This window comes from Melanotaenia boesemani, chromosome 14 (genome assembly GCF_017639745.1).
Source record: "Melanotaenia boesemani isolate fMelBoe1 chromosome 14, fMelBoe1.pri, whole genome shotgun sequence".
NCBI lineage: Eukaryota > Metazoa > Chordata > Actinopteri > Atheriniformes > Melanotaeniidae > Melanotaenia > Melanotaenia boesemani.
This window is the reverse complement of record NC_055695.1, coordinates 17,163,034-17,182,573: the sequence shown is the minus strand read 5'-3', so window position 1 is coordinate 17,182,573 and position 19,540 is coordinate 17,163,034. Positions and strand designations below refer to the sequence as shown.

The 19,540-nt window shown below is 39.3% G+C and overlaps 3 protein-coding genes across 5 annotated transcripts; 1 reads left to right on the top strand and 2 right to left on the bottom strand.

Annotated features, from left to right (window-relative positions):
- Nucleotides 1–1,160: 1,160 nt before the first annotated feature.
- On the bottom strand, nt 1,161–10,121 carry LOC121652590 (vitellogenin-2-like). The gene is made up of 34 exons (XM_042005438.1): nt 10,056–10,121; nt 9,728–9,748; nt 9,476–9,627; nt 9,104–9,355; nt 8,853–9,017; nt 8,619–8,767; nt 8,361–8,511; nt 8,111–8,268; nt 7,863–8,028; nt 7,653–7,778; nt 7,352–7,570; nt 7,032–7,249; nt 6,846–6,943; nt 6,624–6,748; nt 6,226–6,327; nt 5,972–6,091; nt 5,696–5,882; nt 5,524–5,617; nt 5,216–5,401; nt 4,974–5,124; nt 4,672–4,888; nt 4,125–4,585; nt 3,988–4,032; nt 3,835–3,903; nt 3,536–3,742; nt 3,315–3,457; nt 3,006–3,144; nt 2,771–2,900; nt 2,465–2,648; nt 2,262–2,356; nt 2,068–2,162; nt 1,815–1,980; nt 1,467–1,628; nt 1,161–1,363 (listed from the first exon to the last, which is right to left on the bottom strand). The coding sequence occupies exons 1-34, from the start codon at nt 10,093–10,095 to the stop codon at nt 1,251–1,253; spliced, it is 5,106 nt and encodes a 1,701-aa protein (XP_041861372.1). The 5' UTR covers nt 10,096–10,121; the 3' UTR covers nt 1,161–1,250.
- Nucleotides 10,122–11,569: 1,448 nt separating this feature from the next.
- On the top strand, nt 11,570–15,168 carry ctbs (chitobiase, di-N-acetyl-). Its single transcript, XM_042006403.1, has 7 exons — nt 11,570–11,780; nt 12,830–12,968; nt 13,088–13,296; nt 13,395–13,566; nt 13,668–13,765; nt 14,172–14,333; nt 14,645–15,168. The coding sequence occupies exons 1-7, from the start codon at nt 11,667–11,669 to the stop codon at nt 14,831–14,833; spliced, it is 1,083 nt and encodes a 360-aa protein (XP_041862337.1). The 5' UTR covers nt 11,570–11,666; the 3' UTR covers nt 14,834–15,168.
- A 97-nt stretch (nt 15,169–15,265) lies between these two features.
- Nucleotides 15,266–19,535, bottom strand: spata1 (spermatogenesis associated 1). 3 transcript variants are annotated; one of them, XM_042006396.1, is made up of 13 exons: nt 19,449–19,535; nt 18,978–19,150; nt 18,747–18,853; nt 18,445–18,562; nt 18,225–18,278; nt 17,749–18,145; nt 17,074–17,203; nt 16,905–16,965; nt 16,708–16,804; nt 16,503–16,628; nt 16,216–16,391; nt 15,585–15,683; nt 15,266–15,440 (listed from the first exon to the last, which is right to left on the bottom strand). In XM_042006396.1, the coding sequence occupies exons 2-13, from the start codon at nt 19,038–19,040 to the stop codon at nt 15,315–15,317; spliced, it is 1,554 nt and encodes a 517-aa protein (XP_041862330.1). In that variant the 5' UTR covers nt 19,041–19,150; nt 19,449–19,535; the 3' UTR covers nt 15,266–15,314. The 3 variants fall into 3 exon arrangements, with proteins under 3 accessions (XP_041862330.1, XP_041862332.1, XP_041862333.1); XM_042006398.1 differs by having other exon boundaries at nt 17,749–18,142; nt 18,978–19,535; XM_042006399.1 differs by having other exon boundaries at nt 17,749–18,142; nt 18,249–18,278; nt 18,978–19,535.
- Nucleotides 19,536–19,540: the final 5 nt, after the last annotated feature.

The window sequence follows — 19,540 nt, the reverse complement described above, 5'->3', positions numbered from 1 at the left end:
TTGTTTTTAAAGTTTTACAAACGAATAATTTAACAAATAATAATTAAAAAACTAATAAAATAACTGCTGCTTTTGTATAGGCACTCACACTTACTGCTGACCATTTGATCACATTTGATTAGAAGGACCTGGCTGCTACTTTCTAAATGGTGTAGTCAGATCTTAACACACTGCACCTGCATTTTAAACCAGTTCTTGTTAAACTCAACTGAAAAAGAACGACATGGTGTAATATATAATTATTTTTTTTTCATCATATTTACATAATTATAAGAACTGGAAAGGACCTGAGATTTGTGTGTGTGACTGTGTGTGGATGTGGGCTATGTCCTGAAACAATGACTGGATTTTAAGATGCAACTAGATTGCTCTGATAATCATTTTTGCATTTTGATATGTTTAAAACAAACAAACAAACAAAAATTGGGTGACAATTACAATTATCTAATACAGTTTAACAGTGTTTCTCTATTCCTAGTTTTATGATAACTAATAAAATAAGTTGGCTAACATTATATCTACAGGCTTTTATGGAAAATGTGTCATTTCATTAAAATATCTATTGTCACTGCACTGGAATTTACACAGAAAATAAAAAGATCAAATCAAGAACATAATTTTAAATTTCTCTCCTAACACGTAGACCTCTTAAGGTCTTATCTTAAAGATCTCTGGAATAAAGGGTGGATCCAATATTCTCTCCACTCAAAATGAATTAAGGAAATATGCTCCAACAAATCACATGCCAGTGAGTCATTAAAGCAATCAATGGACGTATCAAACTGAGATGGTTCATTGTCGTAAGCAGACCTTTCATGTGTTACTCATGTAATTGGTCTTTAACTTTGTGTTTTTAAAACATCATCTGGAAAATGCAGGACCGTACCTAAGTTTTAAGTTAGTTATTAAGTTTTTTTTTTTTTTTTTAGCCTATAAGTGCATAAAAAAAGAAAAGATTAGAACTGATTCTTTGGCAATGTTGCATGTATGGGTCTTAGTTCCTGATAGGTTAGCTCCAGAATACTCTAGTAGTGACACACAAACGATTAACAAACTTGTGCTGATGTGTGGTAATAACTTTAGGAATGAATAGCCATGAAAAATTTATAATTTTTCAGATGTTCTTACTGGTATTCACCACAACACAAACACATACTCCATGAGCTTCTTCCATTTATTTATGCTCACAAACTTGCTCACAAACTTACATACAACATAGAATAAAACTTTTATGACAGAAGACAATGAAATTAGGCACACTGAGCAGTGCAGCGACAGGCCAGGTGGGCCTCTGCTGTCTCTCGCAGGTCAATGCTCTTCTCGAAGATGCTGCTGAGACCATCAGCACGATTCAGATTTGACTCTGTAACAGTTAAAAAGTACAAAACAGTTAGAGTTTGTCGAATGGCACTGTTTTACAGTTCAGTACATTTCTTTGAATACGTTTTGCTTTCTTGCAGACTCACCAATGGGCAGGCAATGGTAACCAACAGTAACGTTGGTGGCTCTAAGTGGCATGCAGCCAGGCAGACAGCGCAGCACAGGCTCAACAGAGTAGCATTTGGAGTCCTGACCCAGAAGTCTGACCTTCTTGTCCAGCTTTACAGATTCCAGCTTCATGAAACACTCTGAAAAATTAAATAGGTTGAGGGTTAGCAATGCAACATTTTTATATGAGGCATTTCCAGAAGTCCTTAGCTTTGCCAGGGTTCTCATATTTAATGTTTTTATGTTACTTGGGGTTAATTGTCATATACATTTCTTTCAATCCTCTCATTTTACAATCCTGATTAAACAGTCACTGTAAGTACTACCAGATTCATCACGGCAGCTCTCGCTAGGAACAACCCAGGAATGAGCGAAGCTGGTTGCGTTCTTGGCAACCCGTTCATTGGGCATGCGATACTCCTGTCTGACTTCTCCATCAGCCTTTCCACAGAGTCCACAAGTATGGCCTCTCATCCAGTCTACAACTTGTACCTGGAAATCAAACAGACTGCTTATTGCAGTAACAGGTGTAGGCTGCTAAATTTTACAAACCCAACATAATAAGATTTGTTACATCACCTTCAGAGCAGTGGAATTTAACAGGACCTCCTGAAGGCCATAACTTGGAGCGTGGAGAGAGACGCCATCTCCTCTCTGTCTGATAGCGATGCCGCCTATGATAAGAAAAATATGTGTAAGTTTGAAATTTTTAGCTTTCAAGCAAATGAATGATCAAAGGCTGGTAGTTCTGGTTAAGCTGATGAAATAAAAACCTGCTGGATGCTGATATGGCAGGTTGCTGACAGGAATTTCAACTCCGTTAATCTTCACCATCACAGCATTGTCCTTAGGATACATGTCGACATCACTGTGAAAAACAGTTTCAGATACTTGTTAAAGTGGTTTTATGCAGCTTTAGTTACGTTATTTTTGGGTTATGCCTCACAGATAAGATATAAATACTGGCTGCTCTTACATGTCTTCAATCTTGACATTGATCAGATTCTGTTCCTGTGCTTGGTCCCTCCTTATCAAAACCACAAATTTGAGATCTGATGTGCAATCCTGAGCCAAGACCTGTTGGCAAGCGTGTGGCATCTCGGCTTTATATTTCCTCTTGTTGAATGTTATCAGTGTCTCATTTGCCACGGAGCACTCAGCTAGAGTGAAAACAAAAAAAAAGTCAGAAGTTAACCACTTGAAGATTGATCTTTCTAAGTGTTTAATATGCAAAATATTTTCTGTTGAAGTTTTCTTTTTATTTATTTTTTTTATTTTTTACCAGCATAGGCCTTGGTGAGTATGTAGGAGATTCTGTCAGTCAAGTTGCCTGGGTATGCTTCAAGCTCAGTAGCAGTGTCTCCAATTGGCAGAGAAATGGGTAGACCCATTCCGGTCTTGTAAATGGTACTCTGTAACATTTAGTGCAAAACAAACCAGATATAAACCGGTTATACAATATCATGCACCAACTGTGGCTTGTATGTACGTATGAAAAACATGGCACAATACCCCACCTTTGGTGTCTTCAACACAACATTTAAACTTGTTTCATTGGCAACAGCTACAGTCAGCTTGATTTCTTTAGGAACATTCTTGACCTTTAGCTGCCTTACTCCATTTTCCATAGCAATACGGGACAGGTACTCAGAGATCCTTGACAGACAACAGGTTAAATAATCTTTTTAAAACTTTTTCAAGTGTAGGTTATACAAGTTCAAATGAGTGTTGAGCCATTAGATGGGTGTAAGGAGGGACTTCTACGTCTTTTACATGCAAGAAATGAATCAAATTGTTTTTAATTGCTTCTTAGTTTGTGAAATTACCTCTCTGCATATGCTGTCATTCTCTCAGGGAGTCTACCCCAAGCCATCTTCATACGGACTGCATGTTGTTTAGCCACAACACCAGTTTCAGCGATGAGCGTTGTGTTGTATTGCTTGCACTGAATGCCCCAGGCAATCCTGGCCTAAGAGAGTATTTACTCAGTTAAGTTTCTAACTCTGCATTTTTCCTGCAAGTTGAAATTAGTTTATAGTAGCTTTACCATCAGCTTGTGGTGGCTCAACATCACACCATCGGCGCACATTCTCCAGTTGTCATTTTCGGTTAGGTTGGCAAAAATTACTTGAACTCTGGCATTTTCTTTGTCATAGTAAGCCGCTATCTGGTATCCCTGGTTCTTGTGGTCAGCTCTGACAGCTCGGATGAGAACAGTAACAGAAGGGGCGACGGTATTGGAGAGGTACTTGGTCTGAAGTACAAAGAAGAGATCAAACAATGTTGTGATTCTGTCTTCTGACATCTCTTTGTTATCATATTTGCAGCTGAATGCTGAGGACTTACCTTCTTGTAGATGGATTCGAAGCTGTGGGCACTGCTCTTGCTGTTGACACGCTCTGTAGACATGGAATGCTGGAAAAAAAAAATAGAAGCCACACTTTTAGGCTGTTCATACAGAATGCATGATGTGGCTGTTTAGATCCATCTAAAATTTACCTGGTGGATGTGGTTCTTGGTGAAATTCATGTCATACAGTTCTTGCTGTAATGAAAATAAACAAGTACATGAGTTCTGCATTTTTTTTTACACTTCAAGTCTCCTTATTTTTGTTTCTGTGGTGAGAGGTGACTTGCCTTAGACATGGAGCTGGACCTGGAGGAGCTTGAGCTGGAGGAGACACTGGAGAGGAGAGATGACCGGCTGCTGGATGAGCTGCTGGATGAGCTGCTGGAAGAGCTGCTTGAGCTGTTGCTGGAGGAGCTGCTGGAAGAGCTCTTTGATATAATGTTAAATAGGTCAGAGAGATCAATCATCTTACTTCTGTGGCGAGAAGAAGAGCTAGAGGATGTCTTGGAAGATGCAGATGAGGAGGCGCTTGAACGGGAGCTGCTTGACCGTGAGCTGCTGGAGCTGGATGAGAATGCCGTGCTGTTCTTCAGACCAGGAACCAGAATCTTCTTGAGTTTCATCAGGACGTTCTTATCTTCAAGAGTTTCCTCCTCCTCACTCATGTTAACCACTTTAATGATCTTTTCAGCTGCGTTTTCTCCAACCTGAACCTCAATTTCAATCCTTTCAACAGCTGGTCCTGCAGCTGAAATGCAAAGAAATAAATAGAAACAATCATTTGTGACTATATCCTAAAAATTAATTAACTTAGTGACTTCAGTTCTTACTCACCTGGGGAAACCTCAATGGTAATGGCATGCTTTCCAACAATAACATAGAGTGGGGTGCTTCTGAGAAAGGAGGTGTTGCGAGACTCAACCTCAGCGCAGAATTTGATTCCAAATGTTTCACTTGCAGCACACAGTTTCCTCATAAAGGCTTTGGGAAGTTTCATTTTGCTGACAAGATGATGTTGAATGTCAGCAGGGATGATTTCAGATGATGCAGACTGTAAGACAACAGCTGGTCACCACATTTATGTAGAACAAGATGGTTATTTGTGTTGTAGAAAATGGTGGGTGAATCAAGCTCACCATACTGCTATCCAGAGACGATGTCATCCTTGAAATCATTGAGGAGAAATTCCGACTTGACATCTGTGTCACAGGCTCAGCTGGGAAAATTGGTGTGAATCTGGCAGCTTCAATGTCTTCCACATTTCTTGCAACAGCAAATGTATCGACCCTTTTGAAAAACAAACAATAAAAAAAAAACTGGACTAGCTAAAAATCTTGAGGCAGATATAAGTTGGTGATGGGGGTATGTATGTACATACAATGCAGATCCAATCGTTTTAACGCCATGAACAGGTAGGAGCTGGAAGTTGAAGTAACCTTTATTCATGTCAAATCTTGCTGCCATCTTTGCAGGGACAACTGTGTGAACTTTGGCTCTTGTCACCATAGCAGCTTGGAGGAAAACCGTATTCACCCCCATAACAGCATAGGTGTGCATGGAAGCACTGCAAGGACCAGATAATAACGAAATGAAAGGGAGATTCTAAAGGCTATTTTTTAAATAGCTAAACTGATAAAAAAAATATATACATTTTTAGTTTGTTTAATATAGTGCAGTATTGATCACCTTGGAGCAATTTCAGCTCTCACAGAGATATCAGATTTCAGAAGCTGGGCAGGGTGGAAGTTCTCAGGCAGAGGTGGTGAAACACTGGCTTGTACTGAGGAAAAAGAACATCTTGACTATCACTGTGATGCTCTCGAATCCACAGCTGCTGAACTACACCAGCAAATATTACCTTCAACAGATGCAGCAGCCACAGCAGCAGTATAGAAACTGAGCTCCATGGGAAGACCAAGAGAGGTGGGGAAGATGTGACGAACCTCAACAGCCAGCATTGGTTTAGAATAATGCAGTGTGTAACCGGACAGCACAGCATCCAAAACATTTCTGCCGTAAGTGCGGATTTCAGGTCTGTTTGCAAGCTGCATAAACAAAGTTTCTCATGAGACCAGTGTTTAGGTCCAAAAGTAACATTAATTAAAGGCATAAAAGACTTTGGGAGACACACTACCTCAATAATCTGTTCAAAGACTGCTTTGTCAATGTTTGCAAAGGCAATTTCCTGTCCAAACACTTTCACATATGCAGAGGCCAGGGGCTGGCTTGAAGGATCAGCCTTCCACTCAGAAAGCTGCAACAAGAAGAACATTACGAGTTTAAAACAGCTCACATAGAGAAAATATACATTATTAGCATATTGTTCCATAGGTCTGGTATATGTTAAAGGAATTATGTTTTAACATAGGAACTGTTCCTTAAACTTACTGCCTTAATAGCTTGTTTCACTTTGGTGATCCTGTCGGTGTTCCCTGGAACATTACGGATTTTCAAAAGGGCCTCCTGGATTCCCTCAGCTCTCACTCCAACCTGCAGTTAAGAAACATAAAGATGTGTAAACGTTTTACCAAAAGAAAGGGCAAAAGGACATGCATTGAGGGTATGCAAAACAATTTGGACAATTATACCATGGACAGAAAAAAAATGTGTTGATTTATTTAATATTAAATTAATCTAATAGGAAATGCTTCTTTGTACTGATTTGGCATTGTGCAAACAAACAGGTTAGACAACTTTTCTTAATACTTGCTGTTACACATTGATGTAATTTGTATACACTGATGCGCTGTTGTCTTAGCTTTATGTTTAAGACATAATTGTCCCACCTCAAAAACATCAACGTAAGTGCCAGCCATGTAGGTGCGAGCTTTAGCCATGATGGCTCTGGGCAAAACAGTTGCAGCATCATTGATGTAGTAGGCACTGGCAGCTGCACCCAGCATCCAAGGATCTGCCAGACAGAAGACAATGTGTCAACCCATTTATAAGAATCTGAAAACTGGGATGATGACTCTTCCTTTCTTTCTTTTTCTTTTTAGTCTTCTTACTGTGATAGGTATCATAGTAGAAAGCTCTGCTGAAGCGGTAGCTCAGTCTGTCAAGTTTGGGGCTGAGGATCCTAATGGCAACGTTACATGCGGCAGAACTGAAAGAAGAACATTATAGTTTTTCAAATTCAAGCAGCAGATGTCCTCCAATTAAAAGAGAAAAATAAAAATAATCATGGTTCTTACACAGAGGAATAGTCAGGGGAGGTGGTCTTGGTAAAGGCCTTTATGTAGGAGTAGACAAAGCTAGAGACCTGCAGGTTTGGTTCTTTCAAGAGGTTCTCAGCAAGAGTAGTCACCAGACCCATGGGCAGGTTAGTTTCAAAAAGCACAACAGTAGCAACCATACGGAGCTCTGGGTCGAGACTCTTGTCCATGAACAACTGAACAGCCATGTCCTGGATCTAATTCACAAAAGATGAATGCTATAAGTACAAATGCACATGAAAAGATAAGCCTGGAGTATCTTTACTGTAAGTGAAACAAAGGAGAAAGTGTGATCTCACCAACTTGGGCTCCCTCTTTGCAATTTTCCTCAAGGCCAGAGCAGCATCAATATGGATTCTGTGGGGGAGACTGGAAGCAGAGCTACCAAAGCCAGGAAGGAGCTTCATGATTGGCTTCAGGCTGCTGGGATGTCCTGCATTACCCAAAACTTTCAGAGCTATGGTGAGTTCATCAATGTCACCTTTTTCAAGAGCTCTGATAATGAGGTCATGGACAGGCTGAGGGAAAGACAAAAAGCATTAAACTTGATGCAACAGATTAATATAACTTACATCAATCACATATACAAACAATACATACCCTCACAAGCTCAGATGGACAAGTAGGGAACTCTGAACAGTATTTGGAAACCATGCTGCCAAAGCCTAGCATGGCAATCTCACGCAAAACTGGGTCTTCTTGAATCTTGGGGGTCATAGCCAGGCCCTGAGGAGTGGCAAAAATAAAGAACTGGTTATATTTAGTTGTTTGAATATCACTAGAAAAGTGAACAATTCATTGTTGCCTTGCCTCTACAAGCTTGATGGCCTCCAGGTCAGCTGCCACCAAATATACAGATGACATCAGAGCTTCAGCTGTTTCAGCATAAGTCAGATCACCGGAAATGAACTTCTCCTTGATGAATTTAAGGGCAGCATGAGTGCCAATGGCAGGGACAGAGCTCAGGATCCAGTTCCTGGGAAAGAGAAGCACTTTCAAGGTGATAATCCATAGTATGTTTATTTTGTGATTCTTCTCTTGATTGAAAGCGGTGTTACCTGTAATCATTTCGAGATTTGAACTGACTCCACAGGGCTTCGATGCTCTCATATCTGGCCACACGCAGCAGCTGGATAAGCTCAATAAACTTGAAAGGGGAATCTTCATGGGCTTTATCCATATTGAGGGTTACCAGGCGGTTTAGAGTCTCAATAATCTGTCATGAAACAAAATAAATCCCATAAAGAACATGTAGCTACACCATGAATTCAACACTAACCTGACTGCAAAGAATGCTTTCTCAAGCACCTGAGCCTCTGCATTGCTGATCCTCAGAAGCTGAATTGGTGTCTGGAGGAGTTCACTGCCAAACTCGTACATCAGCGATCCACGGTGGAGATAGTCAGCTCTGATTGGCTCTACTGGAGCCTCCTTGATGTCCAGGAAGGTCAGGATTTGCCTGTACGCATATGCAAACATCAAATCAATCAGCTGTCTGAAACTTTTTACAGAAAATAGTGCTTAGAGTGATATTTTGCATTCTTTCTTGTAATTTAAAGAACATACTTGGACTCCATTTGGGCAGCACCATTCAGGATGCTTAAAGGTGAGTACTGGATGAGCTCTGTAGCAGTTGCCTCCAAGATCAGGGCACCAGAGGTTGAGGGCTTCATGACATAGTTAATGGCAGCTGCTCCCTTCATTGTTTTGCCTCTCTATAATAATAAAAATCCAGATAATTAATAAAGCAACAGTACTGATTTTGTTTTGAGTATGAAGTGGGAAGGAAATTGCACTTACAGCCTCACACTCAGCACATCTCTCTATGTAACCTGCCAAGCCGAAGTCCTTAAAGATTCTCTCTTGGCAGTGATTCAGGTCCTTGGTCTTGGTCAGATGGATGCGCTCAGCCTTTGAATCCTCACTGATGACATAGTGGGTCTTGCACACACCCTGAACTCCAGGCTAATGCAATAAAACCCAAATACAATTTTTCAATAAAATGTGCCACTTTTTGTGAGTAGAACTCGATGAGAATGAGATATTTATACCTCTTGCAGCTCATACACATTCTGGGTCTTCTTGATGTTCAGCTGAAGGATGTTGAGGATTCCTCTGTAGATATTCAGCACAGTTGCAGAGACTCCTTCCGGTGCAAAAACTTTACCAACCACACCGTTGGCATACTCAAACTTGATGGGAGTCAAAAGCTGAGCAGACAGGGCTGAGGTGAGCTTGGTGGCTGGGACATAAACATCTTTGGGCCAGAAGCCACTGTACTCATAAAGCACAGGGTCTTCAAGCTGCAAGAAAGAGTGAAAGGTCAGGTGAAATGTAAGAATAAAGGGATTACTGATAATTAATCCTGGTAAATGGATTTAGTTAGTAATGGAACTGCATTAACACTGACAAATGTTCTTTACCTTTAGAATGTAGGCGTCAGGAGATATTGCGCTGATCAAAACTTTACTTTGGATTTTTACCCCTGCCCGTGCTAGGCCCTCTTCAGGCAGGCCGCCCAGGAGATATGCTTCATATTTGTACTCATAGGTCTTTCCAGTAGCAAACTCTGGGGCTATGACAGAAAACAGAATAGCTGTATTTCAGTTACTCTGTAAAACGCCTAATAACTGTACAAGCTGTTTTATTATTCAAGGTGATAACAAACTACTTACCAAAGCTGATTTGGCTGCCCCCTGCAAAATATCAGTAACATATTAATTTTCCATTCATAAATTAGACAAAATATAAACATTCTAAATTCATTAGGGTAAAACTGACGTGTTAATAATATAATTATTTCTTTTTACAAAACAGGCAAGATGGATACAAAAACAGGAAAGTATATGCTTCTGAAACATTATTTTCTCAATTTTTGTTCCTATAAGACACTATTTATGTGGGTAAAACCTATCCTTATTCATCTTAGAGCTAGATAAAAAACTATTTAATATAAGTTAATTATAATTAAATTTAATTTTAAATACAATTTAATATACTCACCCACAAGGGCCACAAAGAGGGCTAATACAGCAGCCTTCATGTCTGCAGAGATGACAATGTCTGTCACCCAGGCTTCCTTTTAAAGGCAGTTTTTGCTGACAGTGCCCATCAAAATGTATCATTAACTAAATGTTGACTGTCATTGCTATTAATGTTACTGTGCCCTGATCATGTAGATTGGACTGAGTAAATAACAGATTTAAAAAGTTGCCTCAACCTTATCTTTTTTGAAAATGCTAAAAGATTTTCCAGGGATCCAATTTTTTTTTTTGTCTCCGTGACCTGCACATGTTGAATACCATTTATTCAACTTTCCAGAATTACACATCTGTTCTGTTATCAGAATGCACATGTTAATTTTTAACATATGCTTTTTTTTTTATCTTGCATCAAGAGCAATTTTATCAAAATGTGTAAGAGAGAGAGAGAGAGAGAGAGAGAAAAAAAACCATTTTCAATCCTGAGACAGCCAACTTTTACATTATAAATAATATTCACCACACTGAAAACAAATACTAGAAAAAATTCTATTGTGCTATTGCCTAATAAAAATGAGAAAAATGATTTTAACACTTCGAGCAAGCTTAGCATATTAGTCTTGTTTCTTGCTATTCTAATGCATAAAAGCATCATGATTATATACTGTATATATATATATATATATATATATATATATATATATATATATATATATATATATATATATATGTGTGTGTGTGTGTGTGTGTGTGTGTGTGTGTGTGTGTGTGAATATGCTGTTGTACTTCAGCTAAGCCCAGGTATTTAATCACGCTGTTACTGTGCATGCCAAACAAGCACAAATGTGACATTTAAAGAGGAGCCATCTGAAGAAAACTTTCCCCCAGTCTCCATTTGCTGTTGCAAAATTTACACGTAGCAGTATAAAAGAGCCGGATGCAATTAAAATACAAGAACTGTGAAGACTGAAGAAAAAAAATCTGCCAAAATGAGCAAAAATTCAAAAGGATGCAGGATTTCATTCAAATAAATCCTTCCCAACTTTTAAGCAGTGGAGCATATTGATCATGTGTTGGAACCTGTGACATGAGCAGCATGAGGCAAACAACACGTGTCTGAAGATGAGAAGAGCATGGCTTCACCAACAGCATAATCTTACACACATCAAACAAGATGCTTCTTTAAGGGCTTCCTTTATTCATTATGAAGTATATTGACATTCTTTTTAGTCAGAGAATGTGCATGCTAGTATAAGAACCTTTTGCATGTGTAACTCTCTGAATTTCCTATTCGGGTGTGAATGGGCCAAGATGACCTCTAAATAACAGGTAGATGGGTCATGAGCTCTGATCCCTGGCATAAAATCCCCCTTTACAGGCATGTACCAGTGTTTACATGTATTTTTTTTTTAAACTGACTCTGGAAGTTTAATTTGCCACTTTTCTGTAACTGAATCATTAATTAAATGCTGTTTGACAACGAGAAGCGCTTGTCTATTTGGTTCGTTATCTGCGTCGATAGGAAGTTTGTCCCAGCTCATACGCCGTACAAAAGCAATCACGAGTTGACCGCTGTAAACATTTGGCTCAGCTTTGGCTCAAAACTGTTGAAGTTTCCTTTTGTTCCTGCAAAATGTTTTTACTTCTACTATTTTTATCTTCTCTGCTGGTTGTTTACGGTACCAGCGTGTGTCCGTGTGAGACACCGGAGCTCTGTCGGCAGATACGGGAGGAGAGAGACTTTGAGGTAACTTTAGCTACGAAGAAGCACCCTAACCCAGAGAGTTAGCCTGCCAGCTGTTAAACATGGCAAACGTAGATTAAAACAATCTAACCTCGACCCCGTTACCAACAGTTTGGTGCGTTTAAAACACTGTTAATCTGTGAATGTTCTCAGCTCACTGTCAATTACCGCCAGGACGTAATGTAATGTAATGTCAGTGTGGCCGTCCAAAGTAAACTATAATGACCTCAGTTGACTACACAGGAATTATTGATACCTAAACTACCCGAAATCGTGGCATTAATGCAGTCTAGAGGCCAATTTACCTTGTACATATTCTGTTTCCTCTTTAATTGAACATTTTGTTTTCAAATCAAATTGTCATGTTGACCTTAAAATGTAAAACGTTAGAAAATGGACGAGACAAAAATTGTTAGAGTGTGATGACTTCTACATTGTGAAGAGATTAGATCACCATTTTCTTTTGGGGAATGAAGGAGTAATAGTCATGGAGCTATTCAAATACCTTCAACAACTAAAGAACTTTATGAGAACTGCTGCTTAAAAGAAAGAGAAACCTTTTCTGTACTAAATGGGCTGTGATTATTACATTTTGAGCAGCTTGTATTTTTTGCCATTAGAAATCATTTGGAGTCAACTCATTAGAGCTTATCTGTCTAGCCTGCCAGAAGACAGTCACTCAGACCCATCTGAGAATACATTATGCATGTATTAAAACTTCTGACATATAGCAGAATACCTGGAGAAAACTCACACAGGCACACGGTGACCATGCAAACTCCATGTAGAAAGCCTTTAGTCAAACAGCTGTGAGGTGACAGTATTAAGTACTAGGATGATGTGCTGCCCACTATATATTATTCATGACTTAATGAACATGAACAAGACATAGCTGGTGAAAAATAACATGAACAACAATAGTTGCGCAAGTGAAAAAAATGTTATAACCATCTTCAGCGAACTTTGTGATGATCTGAGGTTTAGTGATTGTGGCACGAAATGTGAAGGTACAAGAGAAAACCAACACTTTTTGTGTGGTCTGTGCTTTTCAGGTGTATGTATTTGATGTGGGAGGAAAGACATGGAAATCCTACAACTGGAGTATGGTGACGACAGTTGCAGCTTTTGGAAAATACGATGCCGAGCTCATGTGCTACGCTCACTCCAAAGGTGCACGAGTGGTCCTCAAAGGTACAATAGGTTACTGATAAGAGTCTGACAAAGGTCACGTGGTAATTGAATCTTCAGTAACTATTCAGCATTTGTTTGTTGATCTATTGTCCATCTTCCTGTTTTCTTGCTGGGAAAAGGTGACCTTCCCCTCTCTTACATTGTGGACCAAGCTAACAGGACAGCATGGATAACAGAGAAGGTCAACTTGGCAAAGAGTCAGTTTATGGATGGGATTAATATTGATATAGAGCAAGCGGTAGAAACAGGTTCCCCAGAGTACTATGCCCTGACAAATTTGGTCAAAGAGACCACTGAAGCTTTCCACAAGGAAATCCCAGGTTCTCAGGTGAAGGAAATGTTTTAATATCACTCTAAGCATGTGCAGTAGAGAGAATACATACAATCCTAAATCCCCACTCATATTCACCTTTTCCTGATCTTTAGGTCTCATTCGATGTTGCCTGGTCACCAAAATGTGTTGACAAGCGTTGCTATGATTACGTAACCATTGCTGAGTCCTGCGACTTGCTGTTTGTGATGTCCTACGATGAGCAGAGCCAGATCCCAGGGGACTGCATTGCAATGGCGAACGCCCCCCTCCATCAAACTCTAAAAGGTTTGTTGTCCAAATTCATGTGAATGAATCAGAACAAATCAGCTTGTGAAAACAAAACTACTCCAAACACACACTGAGATATTTGTAATCTGTCTTTTTAGCTTATGAAGACTATTTAGATCTAAAGATTGATCCAAAGAAGCTGGTGATGGGAGTGCCATGGTATGGCTATGACTACCCATGTGTTAACCTCTCTCAGGTTTGTAAATATTCATTGAAAAGCTCCTCTTTTTATCCATGATCTTTAACCTGACCTCTCCTCAAGTGCCACAAGGATTTATTTTGTAGTTTGGGAAACATTTTGTACAGACAGTAATATTGTCCAATATTTTGTAATACTTCTGTCTTTTCCTGTGCTGCCACCATGAGGTTGATGGTGCAAACTACAAGTTCAATGTCTTGTTTTTCTTCTCAATAATTTCTGTAGGAGGAGCTTTAAATGAGTAAACAATCAGCCGTTATGTGCTCTTTTAAATGTAATTAGGCAGAAGTAAGAAACAGTATTATGTATTTCATGTTTTAAGTTAATTTAGTCATCTTGTTGATGGCATATCCTTCTCCTGCTGTTAATTCTGGATACTAATTGATGCATTATCTCATATCAGGAGGGAATATGTTATATAGACAAAGTACCTTTCCGTGGAGCTCCTTGCAGTGATGCTGCCGGACAGCAAAAACCATACGAGTGGATTATGGCACAGCTCAGCAGCTCATCATCTGGCAGGCAGTGGGACGACCAGCAGCAGGCTCCTTACTTCTATTACAAGGTAAATAATATTTTATACTTTAAGGCTTTTAGAGATGTCTCATTCATTTTGTAATACAATGGGGAACAAATTCCCTGCATTATTTCTCCTTCTGCCATGAGTTTAACAAGCTTCACCTATTCGCAGTCCCAATGAATTACAGCTAAACAAATCCAGCTAATAATTTTAGACAAAGGTTTTTAAAGTTGCAAAATCCACACAAACGTCTCAAAAAGCTAATTGCCTTTTCTGAAAAGCAGTTAAGCAGTCTTAACTATCCCCCCTCTAATGAAAACTCTTCTATTTTTTCTTTCTTCAACTGTTTTCTTCAGGACGAGACAGGGCAGGTTCATCAAGTCTGGTATGATGACCCACAGAGTATCTGTCCTAAAGCAGACTTTGTGAAAGCTATTGGTTTGAGGGGCATTGGCATGTGGAACGGCAACATCTTGGACTACAGCGATGACCCCGTCGCCAAGCAGCAGACCTCAAGGATGTGGAATGCCTTGTTAGGATGCTAGCTGGGATACGCTCACCACTGCTGCAGGAATTTGCACAACTCTGAGCTCACTCGGTTTTTTTGCTAAGTCAATATATGTCTTTGTAGCAGTAATGGGGTGTGACGCCCCTCTGAACTCAGGGATGCATGCTTGCACTAAAGCTTTTACTTTGACTTTTATTACTCGCGACTTTGAATGTAGTGACTTCTCAGTCATTCCTCTTTTTTAAGCGAATAAACTGTGATTTTTCCACAAAGATAATCTTTTTTAACATGATGTACTCAATATTATTGATCAATGATGCTGATTTTGCACACTTTTAATTTGTTCTTAAATAAAAATCTTGAGTTGCAGAATTGGGGGTGTACATGTGTTATTGCAGCAGGAAGCTTAGTGCACCTGAGAAAAGATCAACATTGAGAATAAAAAGAAACATTCTGGCATAGGAGTTCAAATTAAGCTTTATAGAAGGGCTTGCATTCATCATGTACATTGAATCCCTTTAAGACCCATTGAACAGTCTGGCCCATCCAGTGTTTCCCATCAGTGCAGGATGAGATGACTGACTCTTCTTCTGGGCTAGCTCAGCCTTCAGGGCTCTCAGCTCTGTAGCAGCTTGCATCCTCAACTATACAAAAGTTTGAAGGGGAAGAAAAATACAGATTTGCTTATTACAAGAAATTTTGACTTTGCTCAGTTCAAAACCATTCTCAAACACAGTTATTTTCATATTTTATAGCTATTTAAAGTTTTGAAAAAGAAAATCAGGTACCTTTATCTCTGTTATTAACTTCATCTTTGCATCTTCTATCTTCCTTTTTAGGTTGTCAATCTCATAGTTCTCCGTCATGATCTGAATGATGAGCTCATTCTGAAATAATTAATCTTTTATTTGGTTATTTACATAATTTTTTTTTAGATCTGTAGAGGGAAAAAAACTTTCCAATTATACAGGACCAAAAGTTTAGGCACCACTTGATATGTTTGTGTCTCATTTGTGATTAACAAATAAATGGAAGATCTGGTTACATTTAACATTTTAAGGAAGTAGGCCTATCTCAGTTGATGGACACTTCAAACACTTCAAAGCTCTTCTAGTTTTACCAAGGCTTTTAGTTCTACCTCTTAAAAGGTACCTCTTCTTTGTGGAAGTGTCCTTATCATCATGCTGCTAGTAGATCACCTGGTTAACAGATGATACTATACTTGCTTTCAGAATTTACTATTTAATCTTACTCTCAGTAAAAAAAGAAAAAGAAAAACTGCCTTATGTCATGTATTTCCATTTATGTTTGCATATATTTAAACAAATGACCTATTTACAAATTTCCTGGAAAGGAAATGATGGGTGACTTAAAAACATTTACACAGTTGTAAAAGCATAAAATGTGATAAAACTGGACCTTAACTGAAGTTCTCCCTTGCCGTCTTGGTCTTCCTCTGTTGTCTCTGGCCTGGAGTTGGTGTAGGAGTTTGTTGTAAAATGTGTCCAGCTCTTGTCTCAAAGTTTTTTGATTGTCCTCCAACGGCGTAGTGGCCTTCTTGGTTTCAAAGTATTTCTTTTTCCAGCTGTCACGTGCTTTATATTAATGGGAAAAAAAGTAGCTATGATTTAATAAGTAATGTTTTTTTGTTGTTGTTGTTTTATATTAATTCAATTGTGATAATGTGGGGGGGTTTAAGTACCCACCTTGGTTCCTGCGGTGTCTGTTTTGGGCTATTAAGTCTTTCCCTTTTCTCAGCAGCTCTTGTCTTATCCATTCAAGCTGCTTCCTCTCTTCCTTCACCAGCTTGATTTCCTTAATTACTGCCTCTCCTTACAAAGACAAAACACATCAGCTGGATTTTAAAGACTGAGCATCAAGTCTGAGGATGTACTCAGAGTGAGAACTTACTGTTTGTGTGAAAGATTGGAGGAGAAATAGCTGCTAGACCTGGAGGAGGGGAGGTGCAGTGAACAGGCCGAGACATCACTGCTGGACTTTCTGACACCTTACAATAGACAAATACAAAATCTCTTTTAAATAGTTAGAAAAAATAAAAAAGACTAGTTTTTCTGCAAGAATGCTCACAACGTGATGTCATGTGTTACCCCAGATGCTGGATTGTTTCTGATGGATTTCAGCATGAGTACATCTTTGGATTTTTCAACCCTGCAGAACACAAACATTGTTATTAGCGCGAGCATCGGTGATAGTTTTAATCTCATGGGCAATGCAGAGATAGGATACAAACTGTGGTGTGTGATGGTTGCACATTACCTGTCTGCAAGGGAGAAGCCGGAGTCTCTATCCTCAAGAGACTCAGCTGCTCTTGAGTCTCGGTCTCTGTGATATTTGTTCTTTCTGAGGTTTCCCTGTCTATATGGCTTCACTGGATCATCTTCAAGAGCTGTAGATGTGAAGCAACAAGAGTTCAGTGCAGCATTTAAGATAGATTTAAAATAGGTGCCAAAAAGATAATAAAGATAAAGACAAAAACAGTTAAACCAATAACTAAAATACAAAATTCAAAACTTTAACACGCAATAAAGTTCAGCTTTATTAGCATTTTTAAATAGGAAACTTCAAGCCTGTTTAAAACAGAGCTTATTTATAAAGGCAAATAATTATGAACACATTAGAATACATTCAGAAAGGTGGTTTGGGGATAAGTGAGTCTGACGAGATATTTGAAAACATTTTCACATTATTTGAGCTACTGCAAATAAGATGATAAATGTAGGTTGGATTTGATACGACGGCCAGTTTTTTTCCAGCTCTGGCTGCCCTAGCAAGTACACCTCAAGGACAGATGATTTTCTTTATGGTGACATGCTGTATTTTTTCATGAAGGTAAAATCTTTGCATGTCCAAACATTTCTTTGAAATGGGACTCAGCTATGACTTGCAGAGACTTGAAGAGAAACTGTTACAAATTGCACCTTTAATTTTTACCTTTTTTCAGTGAAACAAGCTGCAGTGCTCTTTGATTCTGCGGTTTCCCTCTGCAACTTTCCTCCTCTGCTCTCCTGATGGAACACAGAGCTTCTTCATCATTTCCTTCTTCTGAGGAGATGCAACTCTGATTGTCTTCCTCATCCTGTTCATCCTCCTCCTCCTCCTCCTCCTCTTCCAGCACAGAGGTGGGAGGTGGCTGCTGGGAACATTGGGGGATGTGGGGAAATTTAACATGCTCTTTTGTCCCCATTGGCAGGCTGCACGTCTTGGGTGGTTGGTAATAGATCTGCTGGTCTGGGGAACTGCTACTGGTGTCTGGGGTGAAAGACTGGGAGCAGAAACTGATGTCTGTCTCCATGGTGGGCAGCAGGTAAAGTTCGGGTTGTGCAGCCTGCTGACAGGTGACAATTCATTACAGGTACACACAAACAGAATAACTATCTGATCAAGTGTGAAACATGGACTCTACATACATAGGGTGGGGCAAATGTTTTCACCTTCAGGTCTCCCTCCTGTTTTCTTTTGACCTACAATAGACAAGAATTTAGTTATGAGCAGCTTGGCAGTAAAACCCTGAGCACTTTACGCCCTGCCTGAAAAGTACTTTGTCCAAGTTTTTTTTCCCCCCTCTGTCTGCATGGTGAAACACAATAGGCTCTACAAAAAAGACACTTAACTTCCAGCTGCACTCACCAACGCCAGACTGCGACCCACACATTTCAGGAAGGAGTATTTGCTGATGTTCCTCTCAGTGCCAAAGAGAGCATCCAGCTCTCTCCTCAGAGTTTTCAGGGTAATGTCAGGATAAACCCTAAGAATGAGGGAAGGAAGAAAAAAAAAGAAAAAAAAAAACTTTATTCAAAATTTTTTTTAGCAGCATTCCACTTTTAAAGATATTTTTCTTGACTGCAGTTATTTCATGCCAAATATCCATTGCTGTTAAACAGACATCACTTTTTGTTATAAATTTAGTTAAACATTATAAATTATTTTACCTGATGAATCCAGCAGATATGAAACTCTCTGTGGTTTCAGCTGGAACTTTATTAAGTTTAGCATTCCACTGTTCACCTGGTACAAAGAGCACATGGAGCTCCACAAACTTCACAAAAACAAAGTGAAAGCACATTTCAGTGTTCATCATAGGTCTCTAATCCATTCTTTTCACTCTGAAATTGTGCCTGTTAATGAAGACTTTCTATTATAAACAAAGTCCATCAGCATACCTTGCAACTGTTTGGTCTCCTGCTGTCCTCTCCATGCCTCACTGACTCACAAGACATCTCCATTATCAGTCCAGTTTAGGATGAAACACAGAGTGAGGGGCAGTTCTGTTTTTTCACAGGAAGACTTGAGTTTTCATGCGTTGTGGTGGCTCTAACTGCTTAGTAACAATCTGCTGTAATAAAACACACTCAGTTGTCCAGTGAACTTTCTTTTATGAGAGTGCCAGCAGTGGTTTCTCTGGTGCTGATAATGACAGCTGCTTGCAGAAAGAGTCTCCTCATTCGTGCTCATGTGAGACCAGAGGAGTCTGCCTATCCTGTAGATTTAATTTATGTGAGAGTGTGCATTGTTTTTATTGATCTCTGACAGATGTAGTGCGAAAGCAAATGTTCTCTACCCAAATACACAGTCTTTTTTTATCTGGATTTAATTACTAAAATATCAAATTATCGACTAATTTAGTTATTAACCTAACATTTGCGTGCTTCTCTGTTTCCGTGTTCCCCAAAGAGCGCAACGCGGTAAAATTTCGAAATTTCCGAGCGTCACTTGAAGACAGCAA